The following is a 22,480-nucleotide window of genomic DNA, read 5'->3' as shown; positions in this document are numbered from 1 at the left end:
AAAGAATATGAAATAGTTTTGAGCGACCTAAAATAAGCATTAACTGTACCGAAAGCTTTAATTTGTATGACGGATACACCAACAGTTTCACGCGCGCATCGTTTGTTCCCCTTCCCTGTTAGCATACGACCCACAGATCTTCACTAATGTCGCTTCCGCCCAAAGCACAACTGAGGCCAGGCTCCGACTTTAACCACTGTTAAAATGTACGAACTGACAGTGGTTTGGGCTAGAACCCGACCCAGCCCCGGGATCAGGCAAAAACGACACAAGGTAGCTCATATCCCGGTTGGCGGCCATTTTTTCTGTAATTTTTTACTCAACAAGCATTAGTGTATGCAGTAAAATAGCATATATAAGGCATTTAAAATGCTTCATGCAATAGCATTATTTATGCATAATTGTTGTTAATCAGCATTCAAAAATCTGTTCAAAAACTTCTTGTCAGTAAGTAGCATTCTGAATGCACAACAGCAGTAAAAAAGCATTTTCATGGCGCTGCAGAAATGTGACCGTGTATTTTGCCAAACGCGACTTTTAAATAGCATTTAAAACGACTTAAATGCTTCTCAGGTAGCCGTTAAGACGCATTTTGCATACCTAATAATTACCTGTGATGTATTAAAATCGAGACATCCGTAATGAAATATCTAAAAAAACGACGAATATAATAAATGTGAACCGATCGTTTCTTGTAATCATTAAAAACCCATTTGAATGTACCCCTGTGTGCAACAGTGCGGAGCTTGAAAAGCTTCGACCTGCTGATGTCTTCGAAAAGCTCGCATCTCTGGCTCGTTTTCCGATGAGCCAACACTGTTTTCGAACAAAACCAGTCACCTCTACGACGACACGCACACAATCGCACTTGCTTTGGCAGCCGCCGCGATATACACGCCGCTGAACTGAAAATATACTACTATTTCTCCATCGCACAAACGTGCGTGAAAAAGGCTATAGTTCGAAAAAAACTCGAGTTTACGATTATTTTGTGTGTTGTATCCGTAGCGAGTGCTTCGCGAAAAGAAAACGGTTTTTGCTGTGGAAATAGTGAGTTTTAGCGGACAAATCGGATACCAGGCGCGAGGTCAATACCGGAGGAACGTTTTTCCGGTCGTCGGGCCAGGAAACGCGCTGAGTCGGGCAAGTTTTCTGTCGGAGCAAAAATCCAGTTCCCCATTCATTCGCGCGGTGCGTGTGTCGTCTCCATCGCAGAAGCAGATCTTCATGTGTGTATATTATATTCGGGAGAGCAGCATAATACCAATACAGTATCCGAAAGCACTCCAAGATTAGCCAAAAGTGAGGAAAAAATAATTCATATTTTGGTTCGGATTGAATGGTGTTTCGGAAAAATATTGTTTGTGTAGAGGCACCGGGCACCTAGCTCGTCCCTTATGGCGACGATTCAGGTTTCAAGCTGGCAGGACGTGTCCGCACTAGCGGTGATGTTTTGATCGTGGAATCCCGCGACACGAAGAACGAAAAGAAGAAGCCTGTGCCTGCCTGCGAACAAGCGAGCTTTGGCTCGGTCCAAGTGGAGTGCTGGGTATATCGAAAGCAAGCGTGAAAGGGATAGCACCAGATAGCGCTGCGCCAAAGGACTCCTATTCAGCATTCGAGTCGTGGGACGGAGTGGAGTGCTTCCGGGATGTAAGGAAAACGGCTGGAATGTGATAGCCGTGCGGAATGGCGGAACCCGGAATAATGCATTTGTGAGTATCAATAATTCGAATGGTTTCATTGTTCTAAAATGCCAATTTCTGTCAAGAGGAAATTGTAGCTACTTTTCGAACATAGATTAAAATGTTAGGTTAGTTTCGAGGACGTGTTGGCAGAAAAACTTATTTTTAGATTTTTACTAGGTAGTGCTGTATTTTTATGACCTCGGGTGTCGCTATTCTCCTAATTGTCAAATAACTTGAAATGTATTACATATAATTATTGAATCTGCTACAAACGTTTATCCCATTCTATACGAGAGAACAAACATGAAAGTCGCTGTGACAGAATATGCTTTGTAAATCACCACTTTGATTACATTAAAATGTAAATATCGGATAAAACTTCAAGCGTAAAAATCTGACTGAGGGTATTCAGCATAAGAATTAATTAAAACACGCCTCCATAAAGAAATGAGTAAGGACGGAAACTGCCGGACCTCCAATGTAAACACCGGTAAATAATGCGCTCGAAAATTCGTATATCAAGATAAAAAGTCGGTTAAAATAGTACGCTGTAAGAACCGATTGTACTAATCTGTTTTTCTGTTGAAGTAAAGATGCTGAATCCCTCTCTAAAGACTCACCATCTCTGTCCATTTCTTATTATTTATCTGTCATCGATTGGAATGGACCTCGAGAACTATCAGAATCACTCAATCCGAAAAAATCGTTTCGAATCCATCTGGAACGAGAGCTATTGACAGGTCTCGTGCTCTATTTGATTGACTGACTGATAAATGGTAAACAAACAATAGACGTGTCGAGTCTTTATTCAGAGGCATTCAGGTGTTTTTAACTAACTCAGAAGAATAGAATAGAGAAGAATATTATCAGTCAAAATACAGTGAAAACCCCGTTTTTCAGCCCCTTGGCGAATTTTAGGCTGATAAAACAGAGACGTTGATAAAATCGGGACATATATTTTCTTTTTTCAAGAAACCAAAGCTCTTAAAGCATTCTTTTTAGTCCCTAGATATAGCCTCATAACCCTTCCTGATTATTTTGTCTAAATTTCCTTTAAGGAGGTCTAAAAGTGCAAAATTCATAAAAAAATTAAAAGTTTTTTTTGCATATTTCGGATCTCCACGATAAGAAAAATATGCTCAAGGAAGGATTTATTCGAATTCAAGTTGGTTCGCCTGCTAGAGCCCATCAAACTACCAACTATCAATTTTCATATGAGGCTGACAAAATCGGGTCAAAAAGCTGATAAAATCAAAGATAGACAAAATGGAGGGGGGGGTCTGATAAAATAAGGTCTTCACTGTATTTACAGTACTGCTTCACTACGCCAATCTCTGCGAAAATGTAAACAATAAAGACATTTTAGATCATTATACTGATAGTGAAAGCCATGTTGATAATATTGATTGAATAGAATTTAAATTGAATGGACGTATTGAAGCATTTTTGACAGTATTTTAACCCTCTCCTGCCCAACCTCGCGAGTTATGGGAAAATCGCTATAGCATATTCAAAATACGACTGTATGTCATCATCACCATGAAATACTCTCCACAGCATTTCCACCAATCATATTGTTTGCATTTTGAAATCACCGTAGAATACATTCAACGTTGAAAGTTGAAAATTTGAGGAAAATAAAAAAAAATATTTTGTGTATGGCATGTATGCAATTTAGTTAAAAAATGTTTGTTTTTTTTTTTTTTAAATTATTGGAGAATGTAAACAAATATTTTTTGGTTGCTAACTTGTAGTACTCCTCTGTAGCTGTGAAATTCTGTTGTGAACGATGTGGAAATAAAAGTTGTTAGCCATAAAATCTTGACTCGTCCAATGGCAGTATTGGGAATTTTTGTGGGTTAAATGAAAAATCCGTAGCTATCGTGAGCTGGGAATATATTTTTCGGTCTTCTCATTAAAAAACAATCTACAATGGCTTTTTTAAGCAAAACAAAATGATTCCTCGGAAAAATATTCCCCAGAATTCCGCCTCCCAGAATATCATCCCCTCGAATATACTATTCCCAAGAAAGTCATTTCCCAGAATGTACCATTCCATAGAATTCTATCCTCCAGAATGCACCGTTTCCTAGAAAGTTATCCAACATATAGTTTTTCTTTTTTTTTATTGATTTTATCTTTTCAAACGTACTACTCGTTCCAACTTCCAACGAACGACATGCTTCGTTTTCGATTCGGTCACATTTCATTTATCGTATTCATATGACGTTCATATCAATGAGGACGTTCCTGGTTGCAGAGCAGTAGCGTTCGGTTAAACTCTCCAAGGGTGCCAGTCTTAGAGAGGCGCTGAAATCATGAATAGCTTTTTAATTTTTGTGGGAATAAATCATGAAATAAGTCAAAAGAATGTGCCATTTCCAAGTGAACTGAACACTGAAAAAGAGGATAAACAGAGTCAGGTTATAACTTCAACTTAAACAATGTTTAAGTTTGTGTTAGTGGAAAATTGTATTCACATAACTTTGTGAACATTTTTTAAACCTTTGCATCTGAAGTCTTTCTTCGAGGGATTCATGTGACAACCGCCTTAGGAGAGCGGAGCCATTTCCATGGGGTCTGGGTCAATTGGCATAAAGTCATTTGGCATAAGGTCATTTGGCATAATGGACAGTTGGCATAACGGTTATTAGGCATAATGGTCATTTGGCATAATTTTGAGAATTGTTCACACTTAAGGTCATTTGGCATTTTTTCAACTACAGGGAAACACATAATTTAAGACTTTGCGATAAGTTAGGTGATTCGGAAGAATTTTGAGCCGTGCTACTGTTGAAGATCTTTCCGTACAAATATTTTTATGTTAAGGAAAACAGTAATTAGCATAACGGTCGTTTGGCATAGGTATATGTAGTGATAAAGTTATTGATTACCAGGATGTTTTTGAGTATATCCTTTCCTATATGTAGTATGTATTTTGATTGTATGTTGACAATAACGTTCATCGTTCGAGGGAAAGATAGTTATGCAGTTATTATGCAGCTCAAATATTTGAACATAACGGCAACCACCTAAATATTTAAATGACTTCAAATGAGTTTTTTACCAATAGTACTAAAATTTAACTAAAACCTAATTAATTAGACTATTAGATTATACTTGCCCTCCCCCCCGTGGGACGAAGATATGTTCATAAAAATTGAGAAATCGCTCTTGTTTGATAAGTTTGCTCTACGAGAATCCCATTCTTTTTTATAATTATTCGATACGGCTAAACGCGTTAGCATGACTGAGCCGTGTTATCGTCTGCATCCCTCTCGTCATCGGTACTGCTTGCTTAATGTTTACGGTCGATTGCTCTTGTTTGTTTACTGTTCCTATTGATCACTATTGTGAATTCATCCTCTTCAGCGTTCGCTTCTTTGTTGCTGACATTGGTTGTTGGCTTGGAGAATTTTGGCACAGTTGTTTTTGAGTAAATATTTGTTCCTGTCAAATATGTGGAGGTTTTCCCGCCGTTTGTGGTTTAGTACAAGCTGTTTTTGATTGATTTATGCAAACTATCCCTAGCTGCTTCTACGCAAATTTTCCGTTGTGCAGTGGCTCATTACAGAATTGACACGTAGTAATCTGCCCTGGGTGCGCGACCAGTGTTCTCCGATTAAAAGTTCCATTTTCGGCTGATATGCATATAATAGTCACTTATGAAGGGATTGACTTGGTCAGCCGTATTCTCAGCACGAACACTATTTGAGACACTCGGGAAGAAGTTCCTCCAAGTATCAGCACTGATGGAATCCACTTCTCTGTATCCTGACATGTATTTTTTAATTACGATGTCAGGGTGCGCGGGGATAAATCACGTAAGCGAACTTCTGTAGATATATACGGGAATGGTGATTTTAACGTTGCCGCATATGGCGGTGTGCTGCATATTGTTGCGCGAAGCGATTGACTCTGCTTGGATAATGTCTTTGAACATAATTAATACTTGGTGGAAAATATGATACAGTTGTTGTAGGGTGTTAACTTCTGCCAGATTCGGTATCATCTTATTAATAATTGTTTCACTTCCTGGATTATAGCTGGTCTTACGCTGGTCCATTCTGATCGTTACGTTTGCAAATAGGAAATGACCGACCTAGCTTGTCTGTAAATAAAATACGGTAAATTCCTCAAGAATTTTCCGATGGTTGAGCGGTAAGCGTGACCGCTACTCATCCCAGTTGGTCTGGGTTCAATCCGAGCCGAGGTTGTTGAAATTTTTCTGAGGTGAAAAATTCTGTGGTCACGTCTTCCTTCGGATGGAAAGTAAAGCCGTTGGTCCCCGGTTGATGGGTCGATATCTAGTTACTAACAAATATCCTCCACCCGTGACACTTGTGGAGTGCGCAGTAGTATATACTGCCTATATGCGCAAGTCAGTTCCATGTTCTATGGGATTCCCTATCTACATGGGACTGACTTACGATTATGGGCAGTATACGGCCTCTACCAAAAGCAAGCATCGGACTAACACTCCTCCCCTTTCCTTCCACGGTCTACGTTCGGGCCTGGCTGGCGCTGGCATTGATCAATAAACAATTTAGGATTACCAGGAGTTGCACATTGAAAGATGTTTCGCTACTCCTAAACAAATATCCGCTTTGATTCCCTGTGCAACTTCAGGTAGATTAGATAGATAACGGAGTAGCAGGCATGGGTGGTCGTCGCATAAGGTCAAGCCACGGTAAATTTTACAAGATTTTGTTGTTGATCGTACTTACTGTGCTTAAGGCTCATTAAAGCCCTGGGTGCGGCTAAATTTTCTAATTGAGAAAGAAGGTTTTAGAGCACACCGTCAGTAAGACCAATTCAAAAAGTGAAGCTCATATGCACTAAATAACACATCCCATGGCGACATGACCGGGAACAGTGATATGGGAGAACCCACTCTTTTTTAGCATTTGGCACGTTAACATATAAACGCTTGAAACCTTCCCGATCATTCATGCACAACAAAGCCCGCGGTCTCGCAAACATGAAAACACCCCGGCGATTAAGTTATTGTTTTAGCACTATTAACTTACACACTCGTTTTCAAGCGGGAACCTACAAACGCCCATGTTCGCGCGATAATGATCGGTCATGTCCGGAAGTCTCCACCTACTGAGCTTGCAGCCTAGACCCATGCCTTCAGTTAGACCAATGAATGAAAATGACGCCCTTGTCCACTAAACAACATGGTGACATGACCGGGAACTTAGGATATGGAGAAGCTAAATCTCTTCTATCATCTGAAGTATACACTAAATTAGGATTCAGATTCACGGCCTCGCGCGATCATGCAAGAATATACGCAAAAATGCGAATAGCCAAATGATTATGAAATCAAATTTATGCGCGCAAAATTAGGTACATACACACGAATAACACATTAACATGCAAACACTCGGGAGCCTTGCGATTATCCACGCACAGCTACGCCCGCGTGAGTGATCCTACAAACACCTGTTTTCGCGCTATCATTGGTTACGTTCGGAAGTCCCTACTCTTGGCCCTAGCAGCTTTGGTCCATGCCTTCAGCTGAACTAATTAGAAAAAATGCCGCTCATAGCCACTAGAAAACACGTTCCATGGCAACATGAGCCGTAAATCTAGTGATATGGAGGAACTCACTCTTTTCTCGCATCTGAACCGTACACTGAAAATTAAGGGGTTACATTTACGTAAAGGCATAAGGCAATGATTTTTGCCTCAAAAGTTTATTATATTAACACCAATAATCTAAATTTGCCATTCCCAAAATTCGTGTGGAAATTTTCCTCAAAGTGAATTTTGACTCTAATTCTAAGTTAATGGAAAACTCTACGTAACCTTTTCAAAAGGATTTTGTTTTGCTAAATTTACATAATTTACTGTAATTTCTGCCCCTTTTTTGCCCTGGTTTGTACGAAGGATAGAGCTGTACATTAGCGTATATTTTTCATTGATTTCGACTCTGCAGCAAAATAATGAGCGAAATAATTATGTTTACAAAAATTTCTTTTGCCTCTGTCAATATAGTCAATTTACCAATCTTTGTTATACAGCATTGCAGTAGCCAACATATCTAGCAGCACTGCCATTGACATCGCTTTTTCTTTCATTCATTTTTCATTCACACTCTGTTTTCGAATTTATTATTTTTTGTTATTGGACGTAGAGCTTCCATTTTTATTTCCTTCTCGCTCATACAATCGAAAAAGAAAAATATATTTTTACTCGCACGTTTTATTGGATTCGTGCAGCGCTTCTGGGTCTGCTACCGACTGAGGTCAATCATTTATAGGCGCATGATGATGGTGTGCGGCGAGAGGTGTACGAATTTATTACTCCGGCATTTTTTTTTTCTTGCGCTCTTTATTCTTGATACCCACCATACATGAGCATGACAAGAGCCCAACATCAGGAAAGTGCGAAAATGTGATTCCCTATCGAATGTATGCGCTGATATACAGAAAAGCTGGCAGAAAGATAGCTGTGTATTGAACGGTTTCCGAACGGCAAGTCTTTCTTGATCGTGTACACTATAGGCGGATAGGGATAAGGATTTCATTATAATAGGTTGTGGATCATAATGCTTCCTTGTTTCTACAGGTTTTTTTTCATACGTTGTTCCAAAATAAAGACGTATCGTGGCGTAGAAAATGCTCCTGAACGTAATTTATTTTATTTAGTGCCTTCCTGCCAATTGTCCTGTGTCAGGTTAAGGAAATTAGCAAAACATTTTTCGTAAAAACAAAAGGACACAAATATGACGATCACATGAACCCCAATAACATTTTTATTCTATAAAAATTACGAATTGATTAGCGTTTACTGAAAAAATAATAGTAGACAAAATTAAGGACCCATAAAATCTTGATATTACTGTATAGAAATAGATAAAAAAAATTTAAAATTACTGTAGGTTCGAGATTAACGTCTCTACTATAGGGTCAATGTACCAATTGTCGTATACTTATGGCATTTTCCAGTTTGACAGTACTACATTCTTTTAAACTTGGGTGTAATCCAAAGTCCTTTTGTTTTGCACCACACCAGTGTAGCACTAGATAAAAACGAAAATGCTATGAAGGAAAACTTTTGATAAAAAATCGACGAAGGGATCTACGGGCTACGTATATGTATTTACCGTAAGGTTTCAATTTCTATTTGATAGAAGAAATGTAAAGATTAGTTTTGACCAATTCATGTATTTAAATCGCTTGCACCACTATGAGAACACATGTATCAATAGTGGTTCAATTGCTAATTTCGATTCTCTTAGTTGCGGATTTTCTTATGGGACATGCACTGCCTACAATTGCAAGTTAGTTCCATATAAATAGGGTATCCCATAGAACATGGTACTGACTGCGATTATGGGCAGTACAGCTGTAGGTATATTTGCTCCAATATAGGGACAAGGGAATTCAAATTCCAACAACAACAAAATTTCAATCATTATTTGATCAAAATTCAAAGATATAAAACTTGTCGCATGATTTGAATACGATGTAACAATCCAAAACTATTTGGTGACGGGTGGTACCTTAGTCAGGTGTATAACCCATTACTGCAACTATTCGTATACTTCAACTATAAGATCACACATCCTAATACAGTTTCTTTTGCCCCTCCTAAATAGTCATGTCCGCAATCTGATATAATATGATTCGCCAAATCTATCAAAACACTTTCTAGTGTATTAACATATTTAATTTCATCTTTAAGAAAATGAAATGTAACCAAGCTCACAGCTAATCTTATTTTACTCTACCTTCCTTACAGATCGACTTCGTCAGTTTTTCACCAGGACGACTTATACAAAATGAATGGCATAATGCGCCCAGTGAACCGATCATCGCGGACAACGTCTCGATTGCTCCAGTGAAGAACTATGCTAGTGCACTGCTATACGAAACGAACTGTTAGAACTGCTCCTCCTCAGTTAAAATAATGTAAAACGAGTATTCGTTCATGTGTTTGAGGTAACAAGTACGAAACAAGTTGTGAAAATAATTACCAGAAGAGCAATAACACTTTACAAAGCACGTAGAAAAATTCAGTAGTGACCGGTGTGTAGTGAATGTATAGTTTCTGTTTCAGGTTCCTCGGAAGCCAAATTCACGTTCCGTAACTCACTGTGACAGTTCTGTAGCGAACGGTTATACATTAGGCTATAAGGTGCACCGTCTACGTAGCCGTAGTTATGTCACACAATCTGGGAATGGCATCGTATCGATTACCAGGTCCAGGACTGGGATGTCCTCCGGATTTTAAATCGCCGTCGGAGTCTCCGCAGCTACCCATCTCGGCACCAAGTCAACCGAAGAAGCGAAGGAAAACCTCAAACGCCAACAGTGCAAACTCGGCAGCCTCGCAAGCAACGCCAACGCCCTCTCCGCAAGATCTACTGCCACCACCACCCACCGGCTACGGTGATACAATTGTTGCGTCGAATCCGTTTGACGATACCCCTACGCACTCGCCATCACCACATATGAGTCATATGCATCACGGAGGCCCGGGTATGATGAGCCATATGGGAGGTGGTGCGATGGGTCACGGCGGTCCAATGGGGATGAATCATATGGGCATGCATCCGCATCATTTGGGAGGCCCAATGGGTCATCATGGCCCACCTCATGGACCACACGGTGGTCCTCATGGGGGTCCTCTGCACGGAATGCCTCCGCATGCAATGGGACATGGACCAGGACACGGATCGCCACATCACGGCATGGGACCGCACGGACCGATGGGTCCTGGAGGTCCCCAAGGCCCACCGATGCGGGGTATGAGTCCGATGGGAATGGGTAGTCCGATGGGGCATCCTATGCATATGAACACCGGGATGGGACAGATGGGTGGCATGGGACCTCATGGGCCAATACAACGAGGAGGAATGAGCCCCATGGGCTCAATGCCTGGGGCACCCATGGGAGGTTTGAGTCCAATGAGTGGCATGAACCAAAACCTATCTCCAATGGGGCCGATGGGTGGAATGTCACCAATGAGTCAGCAACAAATGAATAATAAGTCTGTCGGAAGCCCCATGAGCAGTGGTAACATAGGTAGCCCTATGAATTCGATGCCTGGTATGGGTTCACCACACGGCGGACAAGGGCAAATGCTGGGAAGTCCAATGAACACGAGTGGAGGCCACATGAACAACGGTCCAATGGGACCACCAATGAATAGTCCCCTTGGAAATGGTCCACCAAACCACGTTCCCATGGGTCCTCATTCGGCCGGTCATAGTCAACCAGTTTCGTCGGCAGGACAAACCGTCGGAGGACAGACGTCACCGAATGTGGCCGGTATTAATAGTAATAATAGAATGAACCTACCCAATGGTGCAATGACAAATCAGCAATCAGGGAACCTAAATCAATTACCTCATCAGCTGGGTCCTCAACAGCAACCGAATAGTCAACAAGGTCCTGGTCATCAATCCCAGCAAAGCAACCAGCAGCAGCAAATGCAAGTGAGTCAGCCTAATCAGTCGCCATCGATGTCGGCAAATCAACAACAGCCACAAAACCAATCTCCTGCCGCTCAATCCCAGCCACTACCACCCCATCCACCGCATCCGCAACAGCAGCAATCACATGTGTCTCCATTGCCACATCAGTCACCACACGCTCAACATCACCAAGGTCCTGGCCCTAATAGTGGTCCGGTAGGTAGCGGATCTGGATCGGGTGGTCCCGGATCAGGACCACAACAACAGCAACAGATGAATCCAGCTGGAGTTGGTCCCGGTAGCAATAGTTTAGGTAGTATGAACCCAGCTGGCATGGGTCCTGGAGGAATGGGTGGAATGCCTCCGAATTCAATGAGCGGAATGAATCATCACCCTCCGCATCATCCTGGTAACCATCCTGGTAATCATCCCGGTAATCATCCTGGTAACCATCCAGGTAATCATCCCGGTAACCATCCAGGTAACCATCCCGGCAATCACCCCGGTAATCATCCAGGTAGCCATCCCGGTAATCACCCCGGGAATCATCCCGGAAATCACCCTGGAAATCATCAACAGAATCCCCACATGCCTCCGTCGTTGGGCGGTGGAGGAGGAGGTGGAGGACCGAACAGCATGCATCATCACATGGGAATGCTACCGCATGGAAACATGCCACCAGGTCATGCAGGTCATAGGCCACCAATGGGCCCGGGAGGGCCTATGGGTCCGGGTGGTCCCGGCGGAATGAGTATGGGGGGACCTCCAATGGGTGGTCCTATGGGTCACATGGGCGGAATGGGTGGTGGTATGGGAGGTAGTCCACTACAGTCTCCTCACATGATGGGCGGACCGATGGGTGGTGGACCTGGTGGACCAATGGGCGGTCTGGGACCACCTGGAAATGGACCTCCACCGCCGAATCACCACCATCACATGGGCATGTTCGGTCCCAAACCGATGCCGGTGACTTCGGGGAAACTGTACCCACCGGATCAGTCGAAAGTTTTCAACCCGCAGAATCCAAACGCACCTCCCATTTACCCGTGCGGGGGCTGTCACAAGGAGGTTCATGACAACGATCAAGGAATTTTGTGCGAATCTGGTTGCAACTTCTGGTTTCATAGGTAAGTGTTGCTAATGTTTGACAATGATTGAAGTGTGATAAAATATGTGTCCTGGTCTTGGAGTAATATTTTTATTTGCCAGTATGGATTATATTTTACCATGGAGGGTTATTAGGAAGAAGGTAACACTTTTAGTTGCAATTTTACTACTAATGTTGACAGCAACAAGTTTTCTACGTGATCATCCAAAAATTAAACATTAATGTTCTTGCTTTTCTTTAAAACAGGCGATCAATATCCAACTTTTTTACGTACCATAATGGCGGTCGTGGTTTGTGGACAGCCCTGACTTTGCCAATAGTCGTTTACGTTATCCGCTCAGTAAGAGGATGTCGTTCTACGTTAACCCAATGCATTGAACGTTTGTTCAAGAATCGTCAAATATTTCTGTATGGGCGTTGATAGGACGCTATACCAGTAAACTAATGTCAGTTTAGGCACTTATCGATCATTACAAACAAGATAAAATTGAATGCGATTGTGACACGTAGAAGCTGGCTACTGACGCCTACATGAATATATAAACGTGTGAATAATTAAACGCACGTAATCCTTCGTGGAATATTTGGCGACTAATTCAAAATTTCATGGATAATTTCTAGCACTTGGCCTAGCATCCTACGAAGAAGCTTATCCGATCTGAATGAAGGATACAAGAAGAACATGGAACTGGCGTCAACATGATGATTCTAGGGTTTTTAGGACAGCTCGTAGTGCATATAAAAAACGTCCGTCTTAGATTTGTCGAGCGTGGTGAACCTAAGCACTAATGTTTGTAGTCTGAACGAGCCGGCTGGCAGGTTAAGTGAAATTCTCTCAAAACCGAAAGATTTTCAAATGAACTCCACAAAAATTAGAAATGGTGTTTCTGTGAGGGACCACTGAATCGACCAAATCGGAAGTTGACAGTTTTCCCGTTTTGCTACAAAAGGGATTTGATATTCTCAAACAAGTCTTCATGCTAGATCATGCTACTTCCAAAGGTGGGCTCAAGCTATGAAGAAACCAAGAGTTTTGGGCCTATCAGTGCCTGCATGTGTCTCGGGTTGGATTAATGCAATACTTAGTAACCGCGTTCTTCAAACGTCACTGAGGAAGGCAGAGATGGGCAAGTGAACTATTTGTGGCTGTCCTCAAGGTGGTGTACTGTCATCTGTGTTATGGAATCTGGTTGCTGTCTACTTGTTGAGGAAACTCAGCTTGGATTTCCAACCTACGGCTTTGTTGGTGTGTGTCAAACAGTTTGTCTTATGCTTATGCTAACTTTAAGAGCTGTCAAACAGTGGTGTTGAAAAGTTAAATTATCGGTTAAGGTTGAACAGAGAACGATGCGAAAATTGAAAACGAAAAAAGCCGTTTTTTCCGCGCGGTGGAATGTACCTGGAGAAAATTTAGAATATGACGTAAAAAACATTGAGAGTCTCTGTTTACTTTCTCTTTCGATTATTACGACGTGACTAACCCTTTACGCTAATTTTCCAATACATATCGAAAGCCGATAGTTTTTACTACAATATTATGCAAAGAGTAGAGTACTAAATGTCGAAACGACTGAGTAATGAACAGAAGAGAGAGACCCCAAAGAGAATCTCGCGCTGTTACTTACGACCTATTCTAAATTTTCTTCAGAATCAATATTGTAACAATATTCTTCATATGCTGATTGATTTTCATGGTGATCTAACACATAGTGTGAAAAAAGCTGCTTTTTTCGTTTTCGATTTTCGTACCATTCTCCGTGCCTCCTTAATTCAACTTTAACAGTTCTTTTCGAGAAGAACCAAATAATAACCTAGGCTCGACGCTTGCAGATCCTTCACTCTGAGTTACTGTGTGCAGATCAAGTCCAGTACGTTGGATTTGAGTCAAAAAAGCGTACGTGGCCTTCGGACAGTGCCTACGAGCTTTCGGGAAACCTTGAGGTGTTAAACCCAGATACATCTAGCTTGAGCTTGAGGTTGTGCGATCAACCCTGGCTATTTTTCTGCTGTCGATCTGCGTGGGAGTAGCGAAACATCTTTCAATGTGCAACTCCTGGTAATCCTAAAGTGTTTATTGATCAATATCGGCGACGGCCGGGCATGAACGTTGATCGCGTAAAGAAAGGGAAGGAATGTTAGTGCAATGTTTGCTTTTGCTAGAGGCCGTATATACTACTGTGCACTCCACAAGTATCACGGTGGGAGGATATTTGGTCGGTGTTAGGTCAGACCGGACTAAGTGGCAATATATTGATTTCGAGAAAAACGAGTTTAAAGTATGAAGTAAAATTTACGCTATATTTTCATCATAATTCTTGTTTATTGTTGCATATTTCAACTACATGATATAGGTGTTATGAATTTTAACATATGCGTTACTAGGGGTATGCGCTGAGGGGTTGCCTTCCCCCCTTTCCCAACATTATACGAAACCCTTCCCTAAACACCCCCTCCTCTCAAATTCTCCCTCCATCATAGCTCTCCTACAGATCTCCTCAAATGACCACCTCATTCACCCTCTTCAGACCCATCCCTCTCTTATCCCAATCACCTTCACCCAGTAGGCATACCAAGATAGGCTAGGGGTGGTTCATGCTATGGCGGATCCAAAATATAATTTCCTATCGGGTTTGAAATTTCGATTTTGAAATGAATACATTTGCAACAATCGCGTTTATTTAAAACTAGTTCAATATTTGGTTTGAAATGATTTTGAGTTTGAATGTACTTTAAAATTGAAACTAGTTTAAAATTGAAATTAAGTTGACCCTTCTTCTTGGGTCCGCCTCTGGTTTCAAGTGTTTCAGCATCGATACATAGCATCTCACGTTCGCGGCTCTCGATCCATTGTATGTATGTGAATACAGTAAAGACCCGATTTTATCAGCCCTCGATTTTTTCAGCTTTTCGACCCACTTTTGCCATCCTCACATGGAAATTGATACTTGGTGGTTTTAAGGGTTCTAGCAGACGAACCAAGTTGAATTCGAGTAAATCCTTTCTTGAGCTCATTAGGCCCGCTCTGAAAATATGCATACTGGTTGGGTTATAGAAAATTCCGTTAGGCCGGAAGTAGCCATTTTGGGATTCCAAATGGACTCAAACATCGATATCTGGCATCTACTCGTCAAGTCCGTTCCAAGAATACCCATATTGGTTAGGCTTTAGAGAATTCCACTTAACTGGAAGTAGACATCATGGTTTTCAAAATGGTCTCGGACATCGTTATTTGGCCACCATAGTGTTGAAGTGGTACTAGTGAGACAATGGATAATTTTTACTTTTATGCGGGGCAAAAGGAAATCTCAAGATCCGACGTTTCCCCTTTTGCAAAAATCTTCTAAGTCTTCAAAAGAACATTTTTGATAAAACTCAGAAATCACCTCCTTTCCTACAATCGTCTAAGTCTTTTGCATTGAATGTAACGCGGTTCTTTTTGCACGGATTTCGCAGTAACCGCAATTTTTTGCACGGATCGGATTTTAATCATGGCAAAGGAATTTAATAAACTTCTAAATTTTATACATATAGCCTGACGTAACTCATGTCTTTGATAGTTATATGTCTTGAATTTGATTCTGTCTAACCCTGTGGCGTTATTGCTGAATAAAAACAGAGCAAACTACCATCGCAAAAAGTGATTTTTTGTGGGAAGACGCGATGCGACCGTGACAGTGTCAGAATATATAGTCGTGGCATAAACGAATATCTAGCAGTTTGAATATTCCACCCGCTCGTTGGTACTGTTTCGGTTACGTATACGTCGAGTTGTGTCCCAAAGACAGCTCATCGCTGTTTCTCTTGTTAATCCGCCGACAAACTGGCGCCAATAACAACGTTTTTGGCTTTTATCAAATTATTCATTCGCGTTTCTATCGTCGCGTACTGTCGATAACTAGCGGGTAACCCGTTGTTTCAGAAGGCCTTATACGCAGCGAATTTTGCCGGTTCACATCTAAGCACTCTTTGCCCCACCACGGGTGGGAGAACTCTCGTGGGTATTCGCACCAGTTACTGGTTTAATCTAAGCTTGATTCGCGGTGTCGAGAATCAAGCCAGTCAAAAATCTCTACATTTCCCCTGGAGAAAGGTCTTGAGTGGATCTAATTTTGTCGGAAATCGCGGTCGCTGATTAAACTGTATCATCTCAAAAACTCTCATCGGCAACGCAGTAGGTAAAATCGACCAGGATGTGATCAATAATAACAATTACGATGCTGCTTGGAAAATGCTAGAAGATACATACGAAGATGAGCGACTCATAATTGATACACACATTGATGCGCTACTGAGCCTGCCAAAGATGACGGGTGAATCAGGTGAAGAATTACGGAAGTTAATTGATACATGTTCCAAGCACGTCGACGCACTCAACAACCGGGATTTACCAGTTGACGGTTTGGCTGAGATGATTTTTGTCAATTTAGTTGCTAAACGATTGGACAAGGATAGACGGAAGCTGTAGGAATCACAATTGCCAAAGGATGAACTACCATCGTTTTCGTTGATGCTCAATTTTCTACGCGAAAGAAGCCGTATTCTACAAAAAGTGAAGGGTTATTCAGAACCACAGCCAATCACTGGAACAGCAAAACAACGAGGCAAATTGGAACAAAAGAACATGACAGCTAAAAACTTCGTGCAAACGTCTAAGGAGTCATGTTTTAGTTGCAATGGTGAGCACTCTTTCTACAAATGAGTGAACGAGCGTTATGGCAAGGTAAAACAAGCAGGCCTCTGCTTTAATTGCCTACGTCGTGGTCATCGAACTGTCGACTGTAAATCGGAGCAATCCTGTAAGGCATGTGGAAGAAAACACCACAGTCTACTTCACGAAGAGAAGATTCCCACATCGAAGAAACCTGAGATTCCAGTTCCGGAACAATCAGCATCGGAATGTAAGGATACGACTGAAAGTTCTGCCCAAGAACCACGTTCGGTAAACTGTGCTCAAGCAACAATCACGAAAAGACAAGTGCTACTGTCGACCGCCGAGATTCTTGTATGTGGATCCGGAAACACCAGCTGGCCTTGTAGAGCTCTTTTAGATTCAGGATCGGATTCGAATATCATTACCAAAGTATTTGCGAGAAAGCTGAACATCCCAATGACAAGGATCAATCTTCCGATCAGCGGGCTGAACAACGCAGAAACAATAGTTAAACACAAAATTAATATAAAGATTCGATCACGCTTTAACTCTTTTGACGCCCTTTTGGAATTTCTTGTGGTGCCGAAGATAACGACCAGCTTGCCAATTGTTGAACTTAACATTCAGACCATTCCTGCTGGTATTGATTTAGCTGATCCATCGTTCAATGTACCTGATGAGATCCAGATGATTATTGGAGCCGAACTGTTCTTCGATCTGATTAAAGAGGGCCGGATGCGGCTCGGTAATGCTATACCAACATTGATAGATACACATTTCGGATGGATTGTTAGCGGAACGGTACCGACTAATATTCAAAAGCGATCACAAACTTGTCAGCTCAACTTGTGTAACGAGGAACTCAATCGCACATTGACGAAGTTCTGGGAGCTGGAAACATGCCGGGAGGCACCTGCTCGAACAGCAACTAAAGCAGTTGAAGATTACTTCAAGCGTACTGTTATTCGAAGCGACAACGGTCGGTATATTGTCAGATCACCTTTCAATAACATGTAGAGTCAACTTGGCGACTCTCTAGCAACGGCGCAACGTCGGTTTGATAAATTATTGTGAACATTCATCGACGACGGCAAAAGAAGCCGCTACACGGGGTTTATGACGGAGTACTTGGCTCTTGGCCACATGGTGGAAATCGAAGACCGTCCAGTCGATGGTTATTTTCTTCCTCATCACGTTGTCTATAAGGAAACGAGCAGCACTACTAAAATCAGGGAAGTTTTCGACGCTTCAGCAAAAACCAGCACTGGAATTTCGTTGGACGATGCTCTGGAGGTAAGCGCGACGGTTCAAAGCGACCTAATCTCAATCATTCTCCGATTTTGTAGTCATCAAGTGGTGCTTACAGCAGATATATCAAAAATGTACCGTCAGGTTCAAATTCACGATGACGATCGAAAATATCAGCGTATTGTGTGGCTTAACTCCGAACGCAACGCAGCAATCTTCGAGCTAACAACTGTAACATAGGTTGTTCCAGTGCACCGTATCTGGCCACGCGTGTGCTGCTTCAATTAGCAACCGACGAGGGAAACGAACTTCCGCTTGCATCAAGAGTCATCGGGCAAGATAGCTACATCAACGATTTTCTCACCGGAGGCAAAACACCGGCAGACGTGATTGCAATTTACGAACAACTAACGGAAATGTTGAAACGAGGCGGCTTAGGAGTGCACAAGTTCTGCTCGAACAGTGACATCGTTCGCAGACATATTCCAACTGATCTTCAGGAAGCGCAGATGAACTTCGAGAATGCGGATATAAACAATACAATTAAAACGCTGGGTTTGATTTGGAATCCAACGGATGACTATTTTACATTTCATATCAACACGCTTGAATCTGCGGATGGTGTGCGGCTCACAAAGCGAAATGTGCTGTCTGACATTGGTCGCTTATTTGATCCGCTAGGATTCCTGGGACCGATCATCACAATGGCTTGGTTTAGCATGGGACGAAGTTTTACCAGCCGAACAGGAGAAAAACTGGACATCATTCCGAGTGCAATTACCGTTGGTGAACCTGATGAAAAAGAGCAGATGTGTAATTGCAAATAATACAAATTTAATCGAACTGCATGTATACTCAGATGCTTCCAAGGTGGCTTACGGTGCAGTACTGTACACCCGATGTGTATCATTCGACGGAACTGTTAGTGTCCACCTTGTCTGCAGCAAATCGCGCGTCGCTCCGTTGAAACCTACAACTCTCCCACGACTAGAGTTGTGTGGTGCTTTACTTTTAGCTCAGCTCGTTAGCAAAACTGTGGCGGCGATGAAAATTTCGTTCAATCGGGTGACACTTTGGTGTGATTCACAAGTAGTATTGGGGTGGCTGAAAAAATCACCGCTTGCTATGAATCAGTTTGTTTTGAATCGGGTTGCAGCTATTATCGAATTGATGCCAGAATATCGGTGGCGATACATTCCATCAGAATTAAATCCTGCAGACGTAATATCGCGTGGTGCGATGCCGGAGGATCTGTTACAACTTGAATTGCGGCGGGCAGGGTCACCAACACTATAGGAAGAAACAGATACACTCGTAGATGACATGAGAGACATCGACGAAGTTTTTTCAAATACTGGAGTTGATTATGCAGGGCCCTTTTTGCTTGAGGAGGCTGGTAGGAAAACGGTAACTTACAAGGCTGTATTCAGACAATGGGACAACCTTTGTGGGTGCAAATCATGAACTTGCAGCTCTGCGAAAACTTTTTGAAGAGCAAACCCACCAATCTGAACTGAACGATTTTTGCATTGCTAAGGGAATACAGTGGCATTTCATTCCTCCTCGCAGCCCACATTTTGGAGGGATATGGGAGGCTGGTGTCAAATCGGTATAGCATCATATAAAGCGCGTGGTTGGAGAAACAAAACTCACATATGAGGAAATGACAACATTTCTAGCTCAAACCGAGGCCATTTTAAACAGTCTGCCACTAATACCAGTATCGAATGATCCTAACGACGTTGAGGTGCTGACTCCATTACATTTTTTAATCGGTAGATCAGCACTTAGTATTCCGGAACCATCATATGCACAGGAGAAAGTAGGGCGCTTGAGTCGCTAGCAGCACATCCAGTTAATGAAGGAGCATTTCTGGAAACGTTGGTCGGCAGAATATCTGCATCATTTACAATCCCGGCCAAAGTGGAACAGCGGAGTAACCAAGATCGAAGTAGGAGCACTCGTCGTACTCAAGGATGAAAACGCTCCACCCCATCGATGGCATATCGGACGGATTATTGCCACTCACCCAGGAGACAAGGGTGTAGTACGAGTTGTGACCGTCAAGACATCATCTGGCGAATATCGACGAGCCATCACAAAAATCTGTCTACTTCCGTCGGTTGATCCAGTGGAGTCAACGGGAGGAGAATGATCGCGCTCAGTTACCACGCCATCAATTTATACATTCCTATGCGATACGGATACCCTATACTGCTGCGTAAAGCGGTTGCAAAATGAAAACATAGCCCCAAATCTACAAACTTAATTTGATTTAATTTGGTAGAGTGCGGTGCCATCATTTGCGACTTTGAACATATTTTGGGAAACGTTTAACACATGCAGTCTTGCAACAGGATAAATACAAGAAATAAAGAAAGGAGCGCAATCGTAAAGATTCTTAGTCGGACAAAACTTGTGTTCATGAATAGTTAGGAGTAGACTACTTTTTCTAGTGCACTAAGAACTAAATTAGTTTAAATCGTATGGAAACTACAATATCGATGTAGAAGTGTTGATGGTCTATTTATTAAATTATATTTTAACAATCAAGTTTTAAATAGTATTTCTCATACCTCCAAGGGAGACAATGTTGGTTACCTTTTCTGTGTTTGTCCCATTGTATCCACATTCGTAACTCCTGTTCTTCACTGATAGGGCCCATCATAAATTACGTAACGTCAAAATTGCCCATAATTGACTCCCCTTATGTAACAAATTGTCACAAATTTCTTTATCCTTCCCTTCCCTGGTACGTAACAAAATCTTAAAAAACGCAACATAATGTTCCAGCTTACACCCCCACCCCTAAAAGTCACAACACGTCATATATTTTCGTACCCCTTATTACGTAATTATGAATCCCTCCCAACCCCACAAGGGAAATGATAAGAAGTTGTACGGCAAGGTACACATTATAGCTTTTGTTAATGAATACCCGAGCAGAGTCTGATAACAAATTGAGAACTAAACTTGATGTTATGGTGTAGTAGGGGAATGATTGCTCAGGTGGTTATCATTTTGGTCGTTTAACGGTTAAAAGATCAAAATCAAAAGCAGAAAAATTGCACCATGACATCAAACAGAAAACTATTCATGCTATCAGTGAAAGCGAATTGAAAATTTATTGAGATGGTGAAATATTTAATTGTTAACAAATTATGTAATCAATTTGATGTTTGTCAAAGAAATAGAAACAAACTTTTTTTTTCTAAAAATGTTAGCACATCAAAATGAGATCAAAACTTGATGTATCTGAAAAAGTTTAAACTGATATCAAAATAAGATTTCAATTTGATGCTTGATATTAAAACATGTTGTCTATTTGCTGTAATTTTGTTAGACTTTACTCGGGTAAGCCCACAACCATTGACGATTTGGCAAAAAACTTCTTGTCCATGAAAAATTTTTAACCCAAATTTTCAAAATCAAATAAATTTTCATCATCTCGCTTTTTGAGTACCAACTATTCTAACTATATATATACTGAATTTGCAGAACGTGCAGCGGACTGACGGAAGCGGCTTTCCTCCTGATCCACCACGAAGTGTACGCCGAATGGTGCTGTGACAAATGTCTGTCTTCCAAGAATATACCGCTGGTGAAGTTCAAACCATAGTCGCAGACAGCACCATTAGCCCATTCCGGCGCTGACGTCAGCTCGGCCAGGAACCGGAACCGGAAAACGAGAACAAACACAACACAAGAAAAGTGCAGCTACGGTAGTAATGTTTGCGCTTTTTTTATTCTATGTTTTTAGTATGATTGTGGTGCAACCCGGTGTAAATAGGATGCTAGAAAATGTTTGTACAAATGGAGCAAATGTGCGCTAAAGTGTGACGATTGAATGTGTAAATTTTGTTTTTTTTTAATAAATAAGGGTCGAAACCATGGAAATAGCTAAATTCTTGGTAAGGGGAAAATGATTGCAGACGCGTGAGAAATCTGGAAGGAATAAAAAACAGCGACATTCTAATGTTCTTAAAAGCAACAAAAGGGAAAGAAAGCAAATGCAGTAGTTAGTTAAACGAAGTAAGAAAGTATGTATAGTAACAAATGGAAGCACAGCGCCATAGTTAAGTTGTTTTTTATTTCTTTCCCTTAATAGTATACCACTAGGCCGTTGTCACAAGTGGGAAACGAGAATCACTTATCGTAAAAGCACGAGCAATGTTTTCTATGAAAGTAAAAGTTGCTCCTGAGCGAAAGAGAGAGAACGATGAATTGTATAACCTTTAAGTTTTAGCGCATTAAGAAAATGGAATCAAAAATGGCCTTCTCAAATATATACATATAAAGTATGGTTTACTTATTGATAAAAAATGAAGAAAAAACAGAAAAAATAACTGATA

General features: G+C 41.5%; 1 protein-coding gene across 1 annotated transcript; it reads left to right on the top strand.

Annotated features, from left to right (window-relative positions):
* The first annotated feature begins 913 nt into the window (after nt 1-913).
* LOC131685135 (protein pygopus-like) lies at nt 914-22,025 on the top strand. Its single transcript, XM_058968604.1, has 4 exons — nt 914-1,715; nt 9,444-9,703; nt 9,762-12,248; nt 21,627-22,025. Exons 3-4 carry the CDS (start codon nt 9,865-9,867, stop codon nt 21,745-21,747), a joined length of 2,505 nt encoding a protein of 834 aa, XP_058824587.1. The 5' UTR covers nt 914-1,715; nt 9,444-9,703; nt 9,762-9,864; the 3' UTR covers nt 21,748-22,025.
* Nucleotides 22,026-22,480: the final 455 nt, after the last annotated feature.

This window comes from Topomyia yanbarensis, chromosome 2 (assembly GCF_030247195.1).
Source record: "Topomyia yanbarensis strain Yona2022 chromosome 2, ASM3024719v1, whole genome shotgun sequence".
NCBI classification, from domain to species: domain Eukaryota; kingdom Metazoa; phylum Arthropoda; class Insecta; order Diptera; family Culicidae; genus Topomyia; species Topomyia yanbarensis.
The sequence above is the reverse complement of the archived record's forward strand: the minus strand, read 5'-3'. Positions and strand labels throughout refer to the sequence as shown.

Excerpts from the sequence above, each read along its gene's own strand:
- LOC131685135 (XM_058968604.1), top strand. The coding sequence starts at position 9,865 with ATGTCACACAATCTGGGAATGGCATCGTATCGATTACCAGGTCCAGGA. Across the intron at positions 12,249-21,626 it reads TGCAACTTCTGGTTTCATAG|AACGTGCAGCGGACTGACGG; the intron begins GTAAGTGTTGCT and ends CTGAATTTGCAG.